At 45.8% G+C, this 22,397-nt stretch overlaps 1 protein-coding gene across 1 annotated transcript; it reads left to right on the forward strand.

The window, feature by feature from the left end:
• The first annotated feature begins 11,169 nt into the window (after positions 1–11,169).
• On the forward strand, positions 11,170–12,096 carry LOC138267287 (olfactory receptor 2C1-like). The gene has a single exon (XM_069216142.1). It carries the CDS (start codon positions 11,170–11,172, stop codon positions 12,094–12,096), a length of 927 nt encoding a protein of 308 aa, XP_069072243.1.
• Positions 12,097–22,397: the final 10,301 nt, after the last annotated feature.

Here is a 22,397-nt window from a genome sequence, read left to right on the forward strand (position 1 = left end):
TGCCTGCATTAGCAGGGGGAAGATTCCGTTGACCCACTGGAGATTTCTTCGGAGTTTCTCGTGCAGGGTGAAGGCAGGCTAGTCCCAGAGCATGCACCACCTGGAAACAGTCGAGAAAGATGGGAGTATGAGGCGCTACAATGTTGCTGGTAGTCGTCTTGCTAGTTTGTTGCGGTTTGCAGGCGTCCTGAGCAGTCAGCGGTCGATCCTTTGGTAGAAGGTGAAGAGGGAGATGCAGAGGAACTCTGATGAGCTATTTGTTGGAAGGTGGGTCATTATTTGTGTGGCCTGCACAAGTAACGAGTCCGCACACGACCGCCACTGGGAACCAAACACCCCAGTGTAGCGCTTGACTCTCATAGGGTAGCGTTGCAGAGCAGACCAAGGCTTACTCAAGGGAGGTGGTGTGGGCTAGTAATCCCCATTCACAAGCATGCAAGCATGACTCTCAATAAATGAATGTCCAGTCTGTGCCTTTTCGTTTGCTAAAGTAAAAGTACATTTATTATTCACACACACTACTCAATACTATGCAACAATCTACAAATATATACAAAGTGATAGAATCACTTTGGGCAAACAGTATGTAATCTCTCAGGTCTCCTTAAGGAAGAATATAATCCAACAATCCACATGGCAAAACAATCCCAGTGCCCCCCTTGCGACATTTGAACATTTTGACAATATTCAACACTACAGTGCAATGATGACACCTATACCTACATTTGTGATTAAATATTTTCATCTTGCCAAGAGATGACTGTCAGTATCATTATTTAAATTAGCATAATCAGAGAACATAAGAGACTAAACTCTAGCATTATAACCATCAAGATTACTTTTAGATTACTTTTGGATTACTCCTACTTAACCATGAAATAACAGTAGAATACATGGGGGCCATACTGTAGGAGGCTGGACTGGCTTGTAGTGAGTACCAAGGGGTACTTGCACCTTGCACCAGGCCCAGTTATCCCTTATTAGTGTATAGGGTGTCTAGCAGCTTAGGCTGATAGATAATGGTAGCTTAGCAGAGCAGCTTAGGCTGAACTAGGAGACGGGTGAAGCTACTACAGTACCACAAGTGTCACTTGCACAATACCATAAGAAAACACAATACACAGTTATACTAAAAATAAAGGTACTTTATTTTTATGACAATATGCCAAAGTATCTTAGAGTGTACCCTCAGTGAGAGGATAGCAAATATACACAAGTTATATGTACACAATACCAAAAATATGCAGTATAGTCTTAGAAAACAGTGCAAACAATGTATAGTTACAATAGGATGCAATGGGGACACATAGGGATAGGGGCAACACAAACCATATACTCCAAAAGTGGAATGCGAACCACGACTGGACCCCAAACCTATGTGACCTTGTAGAGGGTCGCTGGGACTATCAGAAAATAGTGAGAGTTAGAAAATTAGCCCTCCCCAAGACCCTGAAAAGTGAGTGCAAAGTGCACTAAAGTTCCCCCAAAGACAAAGAAGTCGTGATAGAGGAATAATGCAGGAAAGACACAAACCAACAATGCAACAACTGTGGATTTCCAATCTAGGGTACCTGTGGAACAAGGGGACCAAGTCCAAAAGTCACAAGCAAGTCGGAGATGGGCATATGCCCAGGAAATGCCAGCTGTGGATGCAAAGAAGCTTCTACTGGACAGAAGAAGCTGAGGTTTCTGCAGGAACAAAAAGGGCTAGAGACGTCCCCTTTGGTGGACGGATCCCTCTCGCCGTGGACAGTTGTGCAGAAGTGTTTTCCCACCGAAAGAACGCCAACAAGCCTTGCTAGCTGCAAATCGTGCGGTTAGCATTTTTGGACGCTGCTGTGGCCCAGGAGGGACCAGGAGGTCGCAAATTGGACCAGGAGAGAGAGGGGATGTCGAGCAAGACAAGGAGCCCTCTCAGCAGCAGGTAGCACCTGGAGAAGTGCCAGAAACAGGCACTACAAGGATGTGTGAAATGGTGCTCACCCGAAGTTGCACAAAGGAGTCCCACGTCGCCGGAGACCAACTTAGAAAGTCGTGCAATGCAGGTTAGAGTGCCGTGGACCCAGGCTTGGCTGTGCACAAAGGATTTCCACTGGAAGTGCACAGGGGCCGGAGTAGCTGCAAAAGTCGCGGTTCCCAGCAATGCAGTCTAGCGAGGTGAGGCAAGGACTTACCTCCACCAAACTTGGACTGAAGAGTCACTGGACTGTGGGAGTCACTTGGACAGAGTTGCTGGATTCGAGGGACCTCGCTCGTCGTGCTGAGAGGAGACCCAAGGGACCGGTAATGCAGCTTTTTGGTGCCTGCGGTTGCAGGGGGAAGATTCCGTCGACCCACGGGAGATTTCTTCGGAGCTTCTAGTGCAGAGAGGAGGCAGACTACCCCCACAGCATGCACCACCAGGAAAACAGTCGAGAAGGCGGCAGGATCAGCGTTACAGAGTTGCAGTAGTCGTCTTTGCTACTTTGTTGCAGTATTGCGGGCTTCCAGCGCGGTCAGCAGTCGATTCCTTGGCAGAAGGTGAAGAGAGAGATGCAGAGGAACTCGGATGAGCTCTTGCATTCGTTATCTAAAGTTTCCCCAGAGACAGAGACCCTAAATAGCCAGAAAAGAGGGTTTGGCTACTTAGGAGAGAGGATAGGCTACTAACACCTGAAGGAGCCTATCAGAAGGAGTCTCTGACGTCACCTGGTGGCACTGGCCACTCAGAGCAGTCCAGTGTGCCAGCAGCACCTCTGTTTCCAAGATGGCAGAGGTCTGGAGCACACTGGAGGAGCTCTGGACACCTCCCAGGGGAGGGGCAGGTCAGGGGAGTGGTCACTCCCCTTTCCTTTGTCCACCCTCTCTGAGAAGAAGTCCTTTGTTCTGCCTTCCTGGGCCAGGGCTGCCTGGACCCCAGGAGGGCAGAAACCTGTCTGAGGGGTTGGCAGCAGCAGCAGCTGCAGTGGGGACCCAGGAAAGGCAGTTTGGCAGTACCCGGGTACTGTGCTAGAGACCCGGGGGATCATGGAATTGTCCCCCCAATACCAGAATGGTATTGGGGTGACAATTCCATGATCTTAGACATGTTACATGGCCATGTTCAGAGTTACCATTGTGACGCTATACATAGGTAGTGACATATGTATAGTGCACGCGTGTAATGGTGTCCCCGCACTCACAAAGTCCGGGGAATTTGCCCTGAACGATGTGGGGGCACCTTGGCTAGTGCCAGGGTGCCCACACACTAAGTAGCTTTGCACCCAACCTTCACCAGGTGAAGGTTAGACATATAGGTGACTTATAAGTTACTTAAGTGCAGTGGTAAATGGCTGTAAAATAACGTGGACGTTATTTCACTCAGGCTGCAGTGGCAGGCCTGTGTAAGAATTGTCAGAGCTCCCTATGGGTGGGAAAAGAAATGCTGCAGCCCATAGGGATCTCCTGGAACCCCAATACCCTGGGTACCTCAGTACCATATACCAGGGAATTATATGGGTGTACCAGTATGCCAATGTGAATTGGTAAATTTAGTCACTAGCCTGTTAGTGACAAATGTTAAAGTAAAGAGACAGCATAATCACTGAGGTTCTGGTTAGCAGAGCCTCAGTGAGACAGTTAGGCATCACACAGGGAACACATACAGGGCACAAACTTATGAGCACTGGGGTCCTGGCTAGCAGGGTCCCAGTGACACGCAACAAACATACTGACAACATAGGGTCTTCACTATGAGCACAGGGCCCTGGCTAGCAGGATCCCAGTGATACAGTGAAAACACCCTGGAATATACTCACAAACAGGCAAAAGTGGGGGTAAGAAGGCTAGAAAGAGGCTACTTTCTGACACTTAGGTACCCACTACCAACCAGGCCAGCCTCCTTCATCTTGTGACCGTCGGGCACCTCAGGCTGTGCTCCGCTCCTGCACTTTAGTCCAGGTCTCTTGCTGATCAGGGTTATGTGTGTTTGTGTGCATTGATGCCTGTGTGTGTGGTGGCACACAGTGCATGGGTCTCCGTATGTCTAAATGGATGTCTTTGTGTAAGCTTGTGTACACACTCTGTGCCTATGATTGCATGCTCTGTGCACCTCAGTGTGTGCACTAGGTTTTTCTGCAGTGCAGTGCTCTATCACATTTCCTGTACATTTCGTCCATCGCAGGATTCGAGCTTTCCCTGCCCGATATGACCCCTCTGTGAGCCCCCCAGCACTCACTGCCTCCAGCCATGGGAGACCTGCTGCTGCTCCCCTGCGAGGGAGTGCATGTCGCTGTGCACTAGAGAGGCGTGTCCCAGCAGGCCACTCACCAGCGAAGAGGTTCAAAATGTTTCCTGATAATGTTGTGGTTCGTTGATCTTATCGCCAGGGTCCCGGGAGGGGGCTCCCCAGGGACCCCGCAGTCAATATACTGCTCTCACCAGAGCTAGTCCTGATGCTGCGAGGGGAGAGTCTGGCAGGTGGCAGTTGTAGCGCATAGAAGCTAACATCTGACTCACCAAGCACTGACTGAACATCAGGTAAGAGTTAGATGTCACAGATTCACCTGAGACAGGGGGGGCAGCAAGGAACATGTGTCCTAGAAGTCTCTCTCCAGACACCCTGCACCCTGTCCTCTGCAAAGTACTACCGGGGGAAGGGAGTGTGCTGAGCCCACCCTGCAGACCCTTCTGTGCACAATAGCACTTACTCTGCGCTAGACAGGTAGTAAAGTGTTACAACAGTGTCACTAAATAATGTGTGAGTGGAGTGGGATGTGAGCCGGTCAGCGGTCCCCCATCACACAACCCACCAATGTCACCAACTGACCCATGATCCAGAGATCTGATGCACCATTCATCCACCCATCATTCAGAACTGTGTCACAAAGCGCTGCGATACTTCAAAGGGGAGTTGTAATTTGTCTCCTGTCATGACACGTCGGTGTTATTTAAAAACATGAAGATTGGCGAATATGCAGGATAAAAAGCATTTTAATGATGCAGTCTGCTATCGAATTTTAACTGCGTTGCACAAACACACATGGATCTAAACGTTACGTCACAGCCTAATGCCAGGATGTACTTATTATTTAGCTGGAGTAAGGACTTGCATCAAAAATACACCTGAGTATTTCATCTCAGCCTAAATCCTAGACCTTCTAATAAGTGACAAATGCACCTCTTCTGATACAGGTGAAAATTCTCAAGAGAGCAAAATGTTTAAATAACCTTGAAAATGCATCTTTGAAGTGTCACAAAGGTAGAAACACGTTTCAAAGCGGTAGCCCATCCTTTAGGAATAGAAAGGTAAAGTGTTTTTTTTTTTTATTAAAACACTTCACCCTGGCCCCACGGCTTAGGCACGGTTAATATATAGCAATGCATTTTAAGATTCTGAAGTAAACACTGAAAATTGTGTGCGGGCAGGAGCGAGGTGGTTGAAATGCTGCTGGGTTTAATAGAACTACGACTTGTGCTATGATTTTTTGTTTGCGATTTTCACCTTTTGTGCTACTTTCTGTTGCCATTTCCGACATTTTCTGTGCTCACAGATGACCTATCACAGGTTGGACTCATCCCGGTCCACACAGGTGAGTGTAACGCTCGTGAGGTGTGCACTCGAGTACAAAAGGGCCACAGGGTGTGACCCCGGTGCCAAGATGTCTGCGCCCGGTTTCTGTGAGCTATGCAGTGAGCATTGCTAGTGCAGCACAACGAGCACATTATTGTATCCGTTATCACAAGGTTCCTTCTGCGGCTGCTAGGGTCATGGAAGCCATGTCCAGAACCAGCTGCTGGTGAAAGAAAATTCCCTTAAACTTCCTGCTGAGGAACCACAGGAACTGGTCTTTGGAGCACAACAGTCCAATTGTTCAGTGACCTGGTGGCCTGGTTCTTGTGGCAGCCTTCCCGGCCCTGTGGGCTCAGCTAAGAACCTGAAGGGTCATTTTGACAACACATTGGCTTTTGATAAACAGGTTGGTCCTACGACTAGTCCTTGCTTTCATACCGTCAGCTCTTTGACAACAAATATTTCTGTTCATTCCTTTAAATTTGCGTAAAACAGTCGCTATGGCGCTGGTGTGCCGCTTAGATTACTGCAATGCGTCTCCCTTGACATCAATGAGGCACCGCTTGATGAATCTCAGGTGACCCAGTGTGTCGCACTGTCTCATCCTGGACAATCCAAAACATCTATCGGTTTCCAAGGGCTTACAGGCCCTACACTGGTTGCTCATTAGGAAATGTGCTGTCTAGAGTCCTGTGTGATGCTCACAAGGCGCTACGTAACACTGGGCCATGGTTTTTTAAATCTATTTTGCAATGGCTGGTGCCTAGAAGTCTGCTCCTCTCTACATTCAAAAGGCAGGTGGTGGTTCCTGAAATCTGCAAAGCCAGTTGGGGTGGTTAATATTTTGACAGTGTGTAACAAACGGCCCCACAGCCCCCGCAGTGCGGGGCGTCCCCTCAGCATAGCACCCTGACCTGAGAGCTCCTGAGGGAGTCTGGAAGGGACACGTCTATGTTCTCTGTAGGCACCCCAAGTTTCCTTACTCCACTGTCTTTGGCCATGTAGTGCCTAAACTCTGGAACACATTCCCCAACCACATCTCAGGGATGGAAAACTTCCGTTCCTTTGGTAATCATCTCAAACCCCGGCTTTTCTTTACTTAACCCTCTTTTCCTATGGTTTCTCTCTGCTGGTGCTCTGATGTTTCCTGGCTGACTGACTAGCACCTGGACTCATTGACATTCAGTGCAGCAAGACCAGAAGAGCTCAAGATACTGACATCCGAGCAGGGGACCAGATGCTAATGAGTCAGACCCCCGGCTGTATATTTAGGCCTCAAGCTGGGAGAGGGAGGTGCGCTGTGATTAGGAGGAAAGAGACCAAGATGTCTGCGCTCAGGGGAAAGAAAACAGCCACACAAAATGTCTTGTAGTTTAGGAAGATGCCAACCTTCCTGTACAGAACAATCTCGCATGCAAAACATGAACCCTTTCATCATGGTGCAAGGGTCCTGGTTGGTGCTAGGCAGCCAGTCGTGCGCTAGGGCGGGGGGACATAGACACACATGTGCCTCATGCCTTAAATACGGCGCAGTCCCCCCCTTTCCCTGTCACAGAGACCAGCGCAGGGACGTGCCCCGCTGCGCGACAATCTGATAAACATGTCCCTGCGTGTGCCCGTCCGATCCAGATGCCATCTAAGGTAGGAGCAGGTGTAGGGAGCCACCCGGGCATAGGGTGGGTGCCCCGCTTGTGGCCAGCCCCAGCAATGCCCGTGGGTACCTGTGCTCCCTGGTAGGTAGGCCGGGGAGGTCACTCCCTTCACATTACCATACTTAAACTAACCGTGTGATCTTAAGCAAAGCACTGAACCTCACTCATTCGTTGGGACACTCGCGAGCACCTGGCAGTGATTCACGTCGGTGCTCACTCACACCCCCTACACCGACGCAGCGCCCAAGACTCCGCAGCTTTCTGACGCTGAACGTGGACATTTCCGAGCACCGAGCATCCCGGAGAATGCCAGGCCCCTTCTCGGGCACCGGCCGGGCCCGGGCGCACCCCGCGGGCCTCAGTGTGCTTGGCAGAGCTGGCCTTGGAGGCTGCAGTTTCTGCACACGCAAGTTTGAAAGTCCCTATGTAGAAGTCATTCAAATTAATACATCCCACTAAAAATACATATATAATGTAATGTGATCTAAAGTAAGACATTAAAAACACAATCGTTAAAAATAACCCATTTTGACTATTAGCATTATCTCACTTTGAAATTTCCTAGTGCATTGTTTATACAGCAACTATTTTGATGTCTTGGCTTGTTTTGGTTCTTAGGGACAAGCCAGTCAGTTGTGCTGACTTGGCCACCTCTCCGGACTGGTTGCAGTCTTCTTATAGCCTTGCTATGGCTCACCAAGCCTGCACATACACAGACACCAATAACAAGCATTGGCAAAGACAACAGGCCTCGCTTCTAAAAGGCTGTTTTTTTACATGGCCACGTGCCCTTATATAAACAAATCTGACTGCATTTACCAAGATGCATTGGGGCCAACTTTTTGCTGGAGTGTGGGGCAGTGTGCTCCCTTTTTTTTTGCACTGTGTCGAATGACGGCTCCCTTGAGCTAACGGGCTGACGAGCCTTGGTGAGGCACCTGCGCACCAGAGTGGTACATAAACCTGAGAAGACGTTTGGTGGCATTTCAAGCAACCCCACAAAATATGCTGCTCTCTGCTGATGACGGGCGAAACCCAGAAACACGTGTCCAGGGATACACAGCACTTGCTACACCTACGAAGGTGAAAGACTGATTACTTTTGTTAATGTGAAACAAATCTGACTGCATTTACCAAGATGCATTGGGGCCAATTTTTTGCTGGAGTGTGGGGCAGTGTGCTCCCTTTTTTCTTTTTTGCACTGTGTCGAATGACGGCTCACTTGAGCTAACGGGCTGACGAGCCTTGGTGAGGCACCTGCGCATCAGAGTGGTACATAAACCTGAGAAGACGTTTGGTGGCATTTCAAGCAACCCCACAAAATATGCTGCTCTCTGCTGATGACGGGCGAAACCCAGAAACATGTGTCCAGAGATACACAGCACTTGCTGCACCTACTAAGGTGAAAGACTTTGATTACTTTTGTTAATGTGAAATGAATCTGACTGCGTTTATCAAGATGCATTGGGGCCAACATTTTGCTGGAGTGTGAGGCAGTGTGCTCCCTTTTTTTTTTCTTGCACAGTGCGCAGGTTTCGTTGAATTTCTTATTTTAAAAAAATGGTTTCTAATCATACATTGATCTTTATTTTGGTATTTATTCTTTATTTTTTTTACATTTCAATATTATTGTGTTCATTTCTCATGGGGTGGCATACAATGAAGTGGCATGGCTTAGGTTGGTGTGGAATGGCACAGAGTGGAGTGGAGGTGACTGGAGTGGAGTGGCATAGAATGCAGTGGTATGGAGTGCAAGGTAGAGTAAAGTGCAATGGCATAAATACAGTGCCGTAAAGTGATGCAGAGTGCAGTGGCATTGAGTGCAGTGGATTAGAGTGCAGAAGTGTGGAATACAGTGGTGTGCAGTGCAGAGTAGAGTGGCATAGAGTGCAGTGGTACAGAGTAGAGTGCAGTGGAGCGGAGTGCAGTTGCATAGAGCACAATGGCGTAGAGCAGAGTGCTGCAGAGCATGGTAAAGTGGAGTAGAGTGCAGTGGTGCAGAGTATCATGCAGTGGCATAGAGCAGAGTGTTGCTGAGTGCAGTACAGCACCGTGGACTGCAGTGGTGCGGAGTAGAGTAGTTACAAGGACGTTATAGTTAGGTTCAGAATTTACAAACACAAAACCATAGAAATTCAGCAGTTATAGTTAAAGTTATCTCAAATAACTTTTACTCGTGCCCTTAGGTAACTATAACTCGCACCCTAGCAACAAAGCCTTTTATTCTAATGTTTAATTTATTTAAGTATTTCTAGAGCACAGACATAGTCAGATGAGCAGCAGAGAACTTTAAATAAAATATAACCTAGGTAACATTCTACATAACATAGAGAACTACAGTGATAACATTTAAATATACGACAGATTTCATCAGTGTATGGCCAGGTTCTTTCAGAATGAGATTTGGATAATGCGATGGTGAAACGTCAAGTGGTTAGAATGATTCAAGCAGTTTTTCACCTGGAGATGGGATCTGTGTGAGTACAAAAGCAGGAATTCCCTCTTGCTTAGATTAAATTTTATCCAGAAAGTAGATATCCAAAGTATTTTTTTTTTAAGAGGTTTGTGCGTTTTGTTAAGATCAGTGGGACGTAGACTTTTAGGTAAAGCCGAGTGTCATCAGTGGGTGTGTACATTAGCTTACATTTGATTCTCTGGCAGAGGGACATTGTGTCAGGGAGCTCTCATTCAATTTGTGGGAGCTTTGGAACCGGGAAGAAAATAAAAACAGAAACTAAGCCTTTTATTTTAATGTTATTTTATGTAGTTGCTTATAGAGCACAGGATTAGCCAGAGGAGAAGCAGAGAGCTTCAGCTAAACCTTACCCTAGGTAGCCTTCTAAATAGCATAACTACTAACGACATTTCTGCAGAGGTAGATCGGGACAATGAGGCTCTCATGAGCCGGCTGAAGCAGGAACAATGTAGATTGAAGGGTGAATAGTTGGGAAAGAGCATGTGACTATATGTGAAGCGTGGAAAGAAATGGAGTCCAGAGAATACAACTGCATTCATTGCACGTAAGTCTTAAGGTTGGTGCTAAGGGATAAGACCTTAGCGTTGAGTCCGCTGAATTCCTGGATTGGGTTTCAATGTCCAGGGGCAAAACATAAATTGGTCCAATTTGGAGTCTTGGTCTTCATTGCTTAGATTTTATTGTTTTAGAAAATAGAAAGCAACATTAGTTTCTTGTCATTTTTTTCACCTGCATGGATAGATTGTCTTTAAGGGAACGTGAAAGACCAGAGAGTCTTGCAGGTTATTTTGAAGCTCTTGTTTGCCTCTAATTGAAGGCAGTCGGATTGGTTTAGGATAGTATAATATATTCAGTTTTTGTCTGCATTGGAGACAAGGCAAGCTGCTGCATGCAGGGAGACCTTGAGGGGTGCAGGTTAAGGAGTTTAGAAGACTCACCAGGAGAGCAGCACTCAGACTTGGACTGCTGTCCTGAAGCCTGCAGGAGAAGTGAAAGGGTTTGTTTCCTTTAAAAGTAAAATTACAACTCCTATTTCAATAAACTCCAGTGGTTTAGGTGTATTGGTAAACTCTTCCAGAATGAGATGTGGATGAAGATATCAGAGATTGGGCCCTTGGGCTCTGGGCTGAGGGTGGTGAGCAGGGATAGGAGGATTGAATCTTCTGGCATACCTCAATTTGGGGGGAAAATGGGGTTTTAAAGGAGCTTATTTTTACAAACTGTGACCTTCAGGAGGGTGAAATAAGAAGTAGAGGTGTTGAGCAAACTTGTGTGCAGATTATATGTGGTACCTAAGTACACTTTTGGCAAGAGACAAAGAAATGGAAATCAATGATGTGTACACATCTTTCTGTCTTGCTGAGACACAGACCTCTCAGACACTAAGATATGAATTTTATGTGCTATGGAGAAGTCTATTGATCACAATTTTCTGTTTGGTTTTCTGCATGACACCCAAAAATCCTCCCACTGTTGATTTCAGTTGCAGGTACACGTGTCAGAGACAGATGATGTGGAATCGCACCGCTACCAAGGGCTTTATTCTCACAGGGTTTTCCTTCTGCTCAGATATTCAAGTTGCCCTGTTTGCTGTTTTCCTGCTTATCTACATCATCGCACTCTGTGGAAACCTCGCTGTCATTGCAGTCATCACCACCACAAAGAATCTCCACACCCCCATGTATTTCTTCCTCTGCATCCTGTCCTCTCTCGACATTGTCTCTGTCTCGGTGACAGTCCCCAGAATGATGAAGGATCTATGGACCCAGCAGAAGCAAATTTCTTTTCATGGATGCATTACCCAAGTGTTTGTCATCTTTTCGCTGACAGCTTCAGATGCTCTCCTCCTCACAGTCATGTGCTATGATCGTTTCACCGCCATCTGCCACCCATTAATCTACACAAGCCTCATGAGCAGGCAGTTATGCCTCAATATGATATGCCTGTCCTTGATGGGAGGAGTGCTTTTCTCCTTTGTAAATACATTTCTAGTTTCTCAATTACCCTTTTGTGGACACAACAGAATTGACAATTTCCTGTGTGAATTTCCAGCCTTGCTGAAGCTGGCCTGTGGGGACACCTTGCTCACTGAGATTGTGATCTTCATACTGGCTGGGGGTGCAGGATCCATGGCCATCCTGACCATCCTCACTTCCTACATATACATTATAAGGGTGATCCTGAACATCCCTTCCACAGAGGGCAAGAAGAAGGTCTTCTCCACCTGTTCAGCTCACCTCATGGTGGTTTTCCTGTTCTTTGGGACAGGAGCTGCAACCCACCTGACACCGCCAAGCAGCCAAGAGAAACCAGACAAGCTAGCGTCGCTGTTTTATACAGTTTTTACTCCAACGTTGAATCCAATTATTTATAGTCTGAGGAATGAAGATGTGAAACAGGCTCTAAGGAAAGCATTTAACAAGAAAAGAACGTACTGATGAGGCTGTGCAGGAGTGACTGAACTAAATTTGCCACCTTTTTCCAAGTGCCTCAGAACAAAAAGGAAGGCTGAGGTGTCAATACTTTTTCAGCAAATCCCTCTCAAATATGCCCACAGCAATATTAGCCTCTGCTCCTTTGTTTCTAATATCACTTAACTACTAATATTACATCTTTTGTCCATGCTGTGGCCTTGTACTGTGAATCAAATAACCGACAGGCATTTGTTTTATTTCAGGTATGCTCAGCCTTATTCCTAACAATCAATATTAGATCTTTCCACTCGCTTGGTTTCTCGCTTGATTATCACTGTAAAATATGTACTTGAACCATACACTCTCATGGAAACCCACTTTACCTAATTTTGATTTCTAAGACATCCACTTATGGTCTTTCACACCCAGACTATCCCCCTCTGGGTAAGCCACGATGCACATTTCAGCTGCCGTCCCTTTTGTCCTCCGCCCCCCAACTCAAGAGCACAATTAAAACACTCTTAAACAGCTTATCATTATTCTTAAATCAAAATCATTCTTAAATGAGGCTCACTTAGATCTCACTACATATCAAATTTAAGGATAATCAATATCTCCTGTACACCTGCAGCTCCTTGTCCTCAGTTCTTGATTACACACAGTATCAAACAGTTGAAAGCGCAATTGAGGACAATATTTTATAAACAAATGGAAAACCTAAGTTCAGAACACCCTGAGGTTTGCAAACAGGCCCTGCCGACCCCATCCTCAGATGCACCCTTATGTCATCCAAATCCTCATACTACCAAGACCCAATAACCTCTGTACTCTCCAACTCTTTAAGACTCCCCTGCACTATCTTCTCACCTGGATTTGGACTTTTTAATGTGGGTAAATGTCGCCACATGGGTCTCACCCATGGTAATCACATGGTAAACTGACTGTTCATGTTCACCATCAGTGTCCAGCATGTAAGATAAGGCTGCTGCGATGCAGCTGGGGTAAGGGGCACATGGCTGCTTACACATGAGCATGTGTGCACTTGTGTGAACATGTGTGGGGGCTGCACTTGTGATACTACCATTATGCATTGCCCAGTAACTGCTGACAGGTAGCCTTGCACAGAGGGGATTCTGCAGGGATAGACATTTACCTGGCGCAAGCCCTTATATTATTAGGGGACACTCATAGGTAAAGTCAGTATGGTTTAATGTTTTGTCTGCAGTGACCCTTTATTATGCACATAGAGGGAAATCTGCCTTAGAGTGCAGTTTTGCTTCCCTATGGCCTACAAAGTCCCGCATGATTTCAAACGAGGTGAAAAGGTTACACCAATTTCAAGTCCTAAGCAGATGTATGTACATTTTATTGGTCGTCCAGAAGTTTCATATTTCTCTGGCTCAGCTCAGGATCAGAGCCCATGACTTTTGTCACCCTGTTGGGCCAAGTTAAATTCTGCTCCCCAGCAGAGGAAACAATGGCTTCCCCACACTAAAGGAGTAACTAACAGTGCTTCCCTCAGCCCCTGAGGAGGAAGGGGTGGGGAAGAAAATCTGCATATTCTGATTACCTGTCACATTGTACCTTTGCTGGGATAACTCAGGGCCTCTGAGCAAAGGAGGATGCACAGGCAACTGGAGCCAACACAGAGAGGACTCCCCTTTTAGGGTTTGGTGGAAAAGACCCTGACAGTGATGTCAGCTAGGGGTGGAACTGAAGCTCCCAGATGAGATGTAACCAGTGACTTCTAGAAGGCTCCATCTTGGACTTTCCTAGCATGCTGTGCAGGAGGTTTTGGACAGGGGAATAGGGGTGATGTGGCACCTTGGGATTGTTCAGGGATGCCTGGCTTTTAGAACCTTCCACCCACATCTAAAAGCTCTTGCACAAGGGAGAGAGAGTTGCTTTGTAATGGAACTCGGCAGCTGCAACAGCCTTGGGCAACAGGAAGGACAAGCCCCTGAGGACCAGTTGGTAGGAGGCTTGCACTCCACTGCCCCTCAGATGCCCTGCAAGGCAGCTAGGAGGCCATGGGGTCTGTGGAGGGCACAGCAGAGGGAGGCTGGTGAAGGGAGACAGTGAACTAAGCTGCCTGCAAAATGCATCCTTTCTAGGCCAGGAGGCCTACTGAGTCAGCTCCTAGTGATTAGAGCTCACGAAGATTAGTCCACAATTGGTCATGTTGGCCCATTGCCCAAGACATCCACATCTAAAGATTCCCAGGGACCCCAACCCTCAGGCCAGTTCATATACAGGTGCGAGTGGGGAACCCATCCCTTGATCCCTTGGTCCCACATTTAGCAGGCTGAAGTGGGAGTGCTATCCAGCCATCCAGAAAGAGAAGAATGCAGCCTGGGACCCCATCTCTGGGCCTATGATGCAGATGCAGGAGCGCCATTGCACCCCGCCCTAAGAAAAAGGAAAGTGGCCCTGGATACAATCTCTGTCTCCCACTGCAGTGGCCTTGCTCCTGTTCTTCCTGTCTGTGTGTTCAGGAAGAGTAATGCGATTGCCATGCAAGAAACACTCTGCCCACAGCTGAGAATATTTGCCTGCTATCACACTGGCAAAGATGGAGGCAGGCCAGTCAGGTAGCTGACAGGGGCAGCGAGGGTGGATTATCCCATGTTGCTTCCAAAGTGGAAGCACGTCAGGGTACCCAGATAGGACCAGGAACCCGAAAAAAAAAAAAAAACAAAGAAGGGACGAAGCAGGTAGTGCCTAGAGCCAAGTTATTAGTGTTCACTGTTCCTTAAGGAAGCACCTCATAATACCCTTCAGGGCTACTTCGATTGTCATTTTTTGTTGTTCTTGTGGTAGGCCCAAAATGCCCCCAGAAGGGGCACCACCAATAATGATGTGGGGGCTGCCAGAGGCACCTCAAACCCCCCCCCCCACACGCACACACTTACGTTTGAAAACGTACCCTACATTTGTTGAGCATTCATATTTTGACATCCCCCTCCTCCCCCTCTACATTTTCATTATGATTTCAAAGCATCTCTAAAGCTGCAACTTTTGCTCTTCAGCTGGGAGTGCAGCGCTCAATAGGGATTGTTTTATGGCTGCATTTTATGTGGTCTGAGGGTCTTTACAATTGCTTGATTAACCAATTAATGCTGATAGTGATTTTTGATTAATGTTGAAATGCCTTAATTATAATAAAGATTGTGTGACACATGGTTATTGCTAAAAGTGAAGTGATGATCTGGGTTACTTGTCTATTGCACCTGTGGGTTTTTTTCTTTCAACATGGTGAACTTTGACAAAGCCAACAGGCGTGTCTTATATCTGTTGTGATGACCCTTTCACAATACCAGTAGGTCTGTTTTATTTAAAGTGATAGCCCCCTATATTGTGATATTCTACCTGCTACAGCCACCTATATTGTGATATTCTATCTGGTACTGGTGGGGAGGTACTGTGATTTTGTGGGGCAGTGGGGCAGTGGTTCCCAACCTGTAGTCCGGTGACTCCTCAGAAAATTAAATAATATTAACAGATTAGGTCCCCAGCTTTCAGTAATGACTCAGTGGGGGGGTCTTCAGATTTCAATAATGATTCAGTGGGGTTCCTGGGTTCCAGTAATGATAAAGTGGGGGTCCACAGAAGTCAAAAGGTTGGGAACCACTGCTTTAGGGATTAAATGTGATGTCATAATGTCATCTAAGGAATTATCAATCTTACGGACGTATATATTTATAAATTAATGTGTAGGCAATAAACTTATCTGAGCTGTTTATATGAGCCTTTAGGGGGTTAGAGGTGATTCCACCAGCCTTGTGCATATTTGTAAGTTACTGCATAATATTTAGTTGTGTGTGTGTAATAAGTTTACTTTTATTTCCCTAAATAGAAAGCACTGACTGAACAATTATTTATTAGGTGTTAATATTGAGTGCCAACAAATGGTGATCACTATACCACACCAGCCTCGGCTGCTCTACTTTGCTTTCCTGGGAGAGTCAAGTGCTACAGTGGGGTGCTTGGGTCCCAGTAAGGGGAAATTGTGACTCAATTGTACATGCAGGCCTCACATCCTGCACAACAAATAAACCCCATTTACCCGACTGTTGACTAAATAGCAGAGATCATGTAATATATGCTGGGTAGCCATGCAGATAGCAATTGAAATTCACAATTTTTTCGCCTGACGACTAAATGACAGAGATCATGTGCTATGTAGGGAGATCCAGAATGACCTGTGTAATTAATATTCAGTAGGCAGGCGCCAATCTTTTAAAGTAGCCCATGTTCAGTAATGGAACCAGTTTTCCGTTTTGTAAAATGTCTTCCCCCCTAAAATTTCCAACATGAGTTCAACAAGAGAAGGGCTCTTACGGGGATCCCTCCCCCCTCAGAAATTAGTTACAACCCCAACTCGGGGGTTGTTAGGTTATCAATTGTTTATGACATCAATTACAATTGTAAACTATCAATAAATTCCTTTCAAAATTGGAAAGGGAAGGGGAAACCCCTGTGTGACCACTCTTGCTTGCAATTTTGAAACAATCTCAAAGGTCATATTATGAATTGAAATAATTTTCCAACTCATAAAAAGGATTTTGAGTGTAATGATAAGAACTTTTGTGGTCACAAACCATGTGATTTTGCAACATGAGGCTCGTGATGCTAAAACTGGCTTAGAGTCAAGCACCAACTTATAGGTAGACCTGGGAGAAATTTTAATTATGCTGGAGTAATAAGACTGATCACTGAAGTTCCCTATAACTTTGAGATGTGAAATTACTGGGAATGATATGCTTAAATTCGCTCAGGTAATTAAAAGTAATTTGGGCCTAAAATTCTGCTGCAGCAGTCCACTTACTGGTTGCTACTGTCCCTGCTCTGTTGCATTTAGTGCTATTTTCTTTACACAAAATGCATCCTCAGTTCCATTGTGGATGCAAAGTGCATAGAAAGTAGGTCTAGCTGCTGTGTTATGCTCTACATGTTATTCTGCATAATGTTGCTATAATTCTTTGTAGTTAGGTCCTGGTTCAGACAGACTCTTGAGTCCTGGCACTCTTAGGCCCATATTTATGGAAGCGTAGCATCATCTTAGCGCCATTTATTTTAGCGCTAAAGTGGCGCTGCTCCATATTTATATTTTGACGGTAGACCTATCTAGCGTCAAAATATTGGCATTAGCGCCATTTTTAGGATGCGCCAACCCACCTTGTGTCCATGAGATGCAAGGTAGGCATTTCAACCTAAAAATGACGTTAGCCCCCCAGCGCCATATTTAACTTCCGGTGCAGAAACGGCGCGGGTGGAAGGTGGACCAAAAAAATAGTGCTAAGCCCTCTTAGCACCATTATTTAACACCTGGTTAGACCAGGCGTTAAAGTGCAGGTAGGCCCATTTTCATGGGGAAACACCATGGAATGGGCACAAAGATGCCCAACCCAAACCCCAGTATCACCACCACTCACACCACAGGGGCACTACAGGAGGAGGGAGCTCATCCCAGGTAAGTTGCAGGTAAGTGTTTGTGAATGTGTGTGGTGTTACATTGGGGGCCCTTTCATGGGGTGACCTGCCTGGAACTGGGTTTGTTGGGCTTGACCAGGAGACACAGGTCCCCTGTAGTGGGGTTTGGGGTGGTGGTAATGACTCCTGTCTATATGTAGCAAGATTACTTTTTTGGCTGCTTGTGCATCAAAAAATGATGCTAGGTTGATTAGCGCAGAAATTCTGTCGCTAACCAGACTAATGTCATTTCTGACCCTCTAGTGACATTTCACCTAACTCCATCCCCCATTGGCTAGCATCTTTTTTTGTGACGCTAGCCATTCCTTAGCGCCATTGTGTGTCATTTCATAATTATGGCACATGGATGGCTTTAAGGAATGGCATTAAAAAAATGACGTACAACTGCATTAGCGCAGTTATGCGCCATTTTTCATAAATATGGGCCTTAGTCTTTGTCCTCCTGGTTTGAGTTGTTCTGGTCATCCTGGACCTGTTCCTTGTCCTCTTACACCTGCCGTACAGCAGCCATTGATCCTGGCCCTCTTGATCCAGGTTTGCCCTGTTCAGGTCCCCCTGATCCTGGTCATTTTGGTCCTGGTCCTACCGGCCACCACTGAGTGCCCTTGTTCTGCCGCACTTGTTAGTGTGTGCCCTGATCCCCTAGGTCATGACTTCCTGGCCCTCTAACGTCCGGGCCTGATTGGTCATCATTCCCATGTACTTCTGCACATAGTCCTTTGTATTCTGGGCCTCCTGTTTCACAGGTTCCCCATTGAGGACCATTTCAGCCCCTTCACCATAATTCTCCTCCATCAGTCCACCTTGTCCTGCTCCCCTGATTTAACCATTGCCCTGGTTTGCCTGTTCTCACTCCTTCTGATGCTGGTTCGCCTGGTCCATAAAGTCCTGGTCTTAGTTCTGGTACTCCGTTGTCTCCTCATCAATCAGTAGAGGCAGGAACTCACCCACTTACAACTCAGCATAGCATGATTAAAATCAAATAATTGAACCAATCATTCCCAAGATACATTGTGCAGGTGACTATAATTTCAGGAGAGCTCTAAGTCAATAATCCAACAGACTCCCCATCAAGGAATGGGGAATGGGTCTCTTCCTCACATGGAAAGATCACATCCTTTTATAGAGACCAACAAAGGATTTCACACATTCACCACAGCAGTGCATGGTTCACGGGGTTTCAACCAACGAGACATTAGCAAAGAGACAATTGCAATAGAATACATTTGATGATTGCCTCACTATTCTACTAAATTGAGTTTTGGTGTTTCCAGCATCTGTGCACTAACATGTAATGTTACATGGTATGTCATACGGACTAAGACATTAAACTCTAATGAAGCTGCAAACCCTGTATTATGCAAAGAGTGAACATGGACATTGGACTCTATGTTATTGTAAGTTAACTCTTACATTCTGATCATTGGGATTTAAACAAATTGTATTTGCATGTATTACTTAACATCCTCCTGCTTGCACTTCTCCATTCAACAGAAGCCTCATAACTGTGTGTAGATCAGTTCACCTGCTGCGAGTTTCCCAGTACACTGTGTCCCAAGCACCAACTGCCGCCTCCAGGTAGCCCCCTCTCCGAAGCCCAGACAACACCTGGCTGCAGTCCCTGGTTACTACTGCTTGTGGCTGCTCCTGTGCTGCCAGCAAGCACAACCCCCCTTAAAAAGAAGGCTAAAGCCAGCAAAAGGCTTTCCATAACAAGCCCAAAAAGAGGCCACCCTTCACAAATCATCAAAAGGATGATTAAGAACATTAAAAATACAATGTACTCTCATGAATGAATCAAACATTTACGTAACGTGCTTTAAAACTATATGCGTTAATCTTTGTAGACAACCAAATACCCTTACATTGCAGCAAATATCCGTGTAAACAGCTTTGCTTAATTCATCCCCATTTCAAGATGGCTGCCACCATGCCATCGCCTGTTGCCCTTTTTCTTCATGGCCAGATGAACCACAACGTCCTCCACACTACTTATCTGCCTGCTGATCGAACTGAACATCTTCTCTGTGGCCAGCTTAACAGCAGAGATTATGTACTATTTTGCTGACCGCTGCGTAAATCGCATCTTCTCAGGCCTATAAATGCTTCCACTGCTCCAGGATCCATTCTGACCTGTGGTACTGTCAGCTGGTAAATTGCTGTAAAGGTGTGTTTTTTAAATACATAACAGTACAACAGCCACTAAATCACAGCCTCAGCGGTCAGCAATGATGCTACATAAGACCATTTCCCTCGCACTGGCCTCTTTGCTTCCGAGTGGCGGTCGGCCTGTTCCTGCTGATGATAATCCGCCAACCTCCGTCCTTACTGTGCGCAATATCTTCACCTCTCAACTCTCCAGTCTTTGGCATCATTACTCGCCTCGTGCCTATTTTCAGACACTTTGACCTCTCTGCCACCTTGGTTTTGTTGGTCTTCCTACTCCATTATACACCCTAACTGGCCTTGAGATTGAGAATCATATCTTAGTTGGTTCTATTCCTGCTCCCAATCATTCCCTCTCAGGCTGGCAGTGTTTCTCATTGCCCCCTCTCCACTGACAGCTGGTGCACCACAAGATCCAGGCCTGGACCCCCTCTTCCTGTCGCTACATACATCATCCCTTTGCAATAGCATCACTTACTAGAGTCACTTCCTACTTTCATCTCTATGCAGAGGATGCACATTTTCTTCCTCATTTCCTGCATTCTCACCTCCAGATACTGACTTAAGCAAAAAGAAAGGGTTACACATATCTACAGCTCAAGCCAATTGATCATTGGATGGCAGTTCACTGAAGTATACTGAATTCAGTCAAAACAGAAATAATCTATGTATTTCAGTCCCTTTCTTCAATGATAAATACCCCCCAGCTATCATGACCTCCATTTGTATTAGGCAAAACCCAGCACAAGATGGCTGCTGTTGTGCATGCATGTGTCATGACACCTGTCTATGTGCGCATCGCGAGCAGCATGGGGCAGATGGATAATGGCACAAGCGCCTATTTTTTATTTACTCATCTTCCACGGCATATGGCCAAGTTAGAATTATAAAATCTAAAGGTAAGAAAAATAACTGTGAGCACAAAGTGCAAAAATGAATGTGACAGGGCAACAGCAGTGTGGTTTAGCCCTCAAGTGATTACTATTTCTGGTCAGAGATGTCTATAGCCCCCTCAGGTTAATTCAGATCCATTATGGAGATATGGTTCCTGAATGGCTCGATGAAGGGCATCAGGAGTGCTTTACTGTGATGATTTGACCATCAAAAAACCTCTGTTGGCACCGTCAGAGGCAGTGCAAAATGTGTGTTTTTGGAACGCTCACGTGCCTTTTCCTAAATAACAATGATTTGTGTTCCATTCCTCACTGGGGATGCCCCCCACACAAAGTACTTTCTGCAAACTTCTTGTTGAAGATGCTGAAACACTCCTTACCATCTTTGATTAAATATTTAGGTTCCATTATAAATTTCTCGACAAGAATGTGGTTGTGAATTTAGGTTACATTTTACAAGAAACTCTGATGGAGACCTATGTGTTTTAAGTCACACTCAATAATGAAAGAGTGTCACTTCTGTTAGTGAAAGGTCTCTCGTCAAATCAATGCTCAAATTAACCTCTTGGAATAAACAGCCTGGACATTCTGGGGCCAATTCACAAAGGTAAACTTAGTACTGAAGTCTAAGAGCCCGATTCACAAAAACTTTAAATCTTAACTTGGACTTCAGGTCTAAAGTTAGATTTTAGGTCTAAGTTTACCTTTGTGAACCAGGCCCTATGTGACTTTATCATCAAATTACTCTGTAAAATTGGTAGTTGAGATCAGTCAAGGTCTTTTTACCAATCTTTGAGGATGTCTTGGAGTCCGTAGGAAGCATCTGAACAGGTAGGCTACTAGAATGTCTGAACCACTACCACTGGTATCAGCTTCTTCTCTACAGGTGAGAAAATCAGGATTGGAAGATGAATATGATACAACCTCACAAAGCACTTCTCTATGCCAATATGTTTTTGGAAGCAGTAATCCTCCATACCAACCCCTCCCAATATTGATGATCCCATAGATGAGGGAATGGATGATTCCCTTATTTCCTCATTAGGGAACAATGGTGATACTTCACCAATGTGAAATAGCCTACCAAGTGCATTTTTTACAGGAACACAGTCCTGGTACAGAACAGATCTAATGTATCTCTTATGAGTTACCCTTTATTGTGGTCTAACCGCCCTTTTACTTGCTTCTGTGTAAACTAATCAAAATATTAAATTATCTCATTTTAGTTATCAAACCTGTGGACATTTATCAATAGTCTGACATACCTCTGAATCTTTTCACCTTGGTGCAAAAGCAGGTGTTTGCACCACTCACGCTTCCAACGGATGAGCTACTCGTATAGACATGTCCTTATTATGTAGGTGTGTCAAAACCAATAGAAATGGCAATGGACACATGCACTGCTCGCAGCTCACTGGGTGTTGGCTTGCAAAGGTGAGACTACCTTATCGTAATCCGTGGCCCAGCTCTAGCTCTGTAGTTAGAGAAGCAATGTAGCAATGTATTTATTGGATCCAGCTAGAAAGGGCAGTGGGCTCTTCACACCACTGACGATATCATAGGATGTTGGGTCAAAAAGACGGGACAATGTTCTGGCCATTAGCGGGTTAGTTGCATAGCCAGATCAGATGAAAACCAACGTAATGCTCTTTGTAATGGACCCTACTAGAAACGGCAGCTGGCTCTTCACACCACTCTCGCCCTCATCAGGTGCGGCTTCGAGAAGGTTGGACTACCTTCAACTACCTGAGTATTTGCAACTGTCTGTAACCA

Source organism: Pleurodeles waltl, chromosome 12 (genome assembly GCF_031143425.1).
Source record: "Pleurodeles waltl isolate 20211129_DDA chromosome 12, aPleWal1.hap1.20221129, whole genome shotgun sequence".
Taxonomy (NCBI): Eukaryota; Metazoa; Chordata; class Amphibia; order Caudata; family Salamandridae; genus Pleurodeles; species Pleurodeles waltl.

Excerpts from the sequence above, each read along its gene's own strand:
- LOC138267287 (XM_069216142.1), top strand. The coding sequence starts at position 11,170 with ATGTGGAATCGCACCGCTACCAAGGGCTTTATTCTCACAGGGTTTTCC.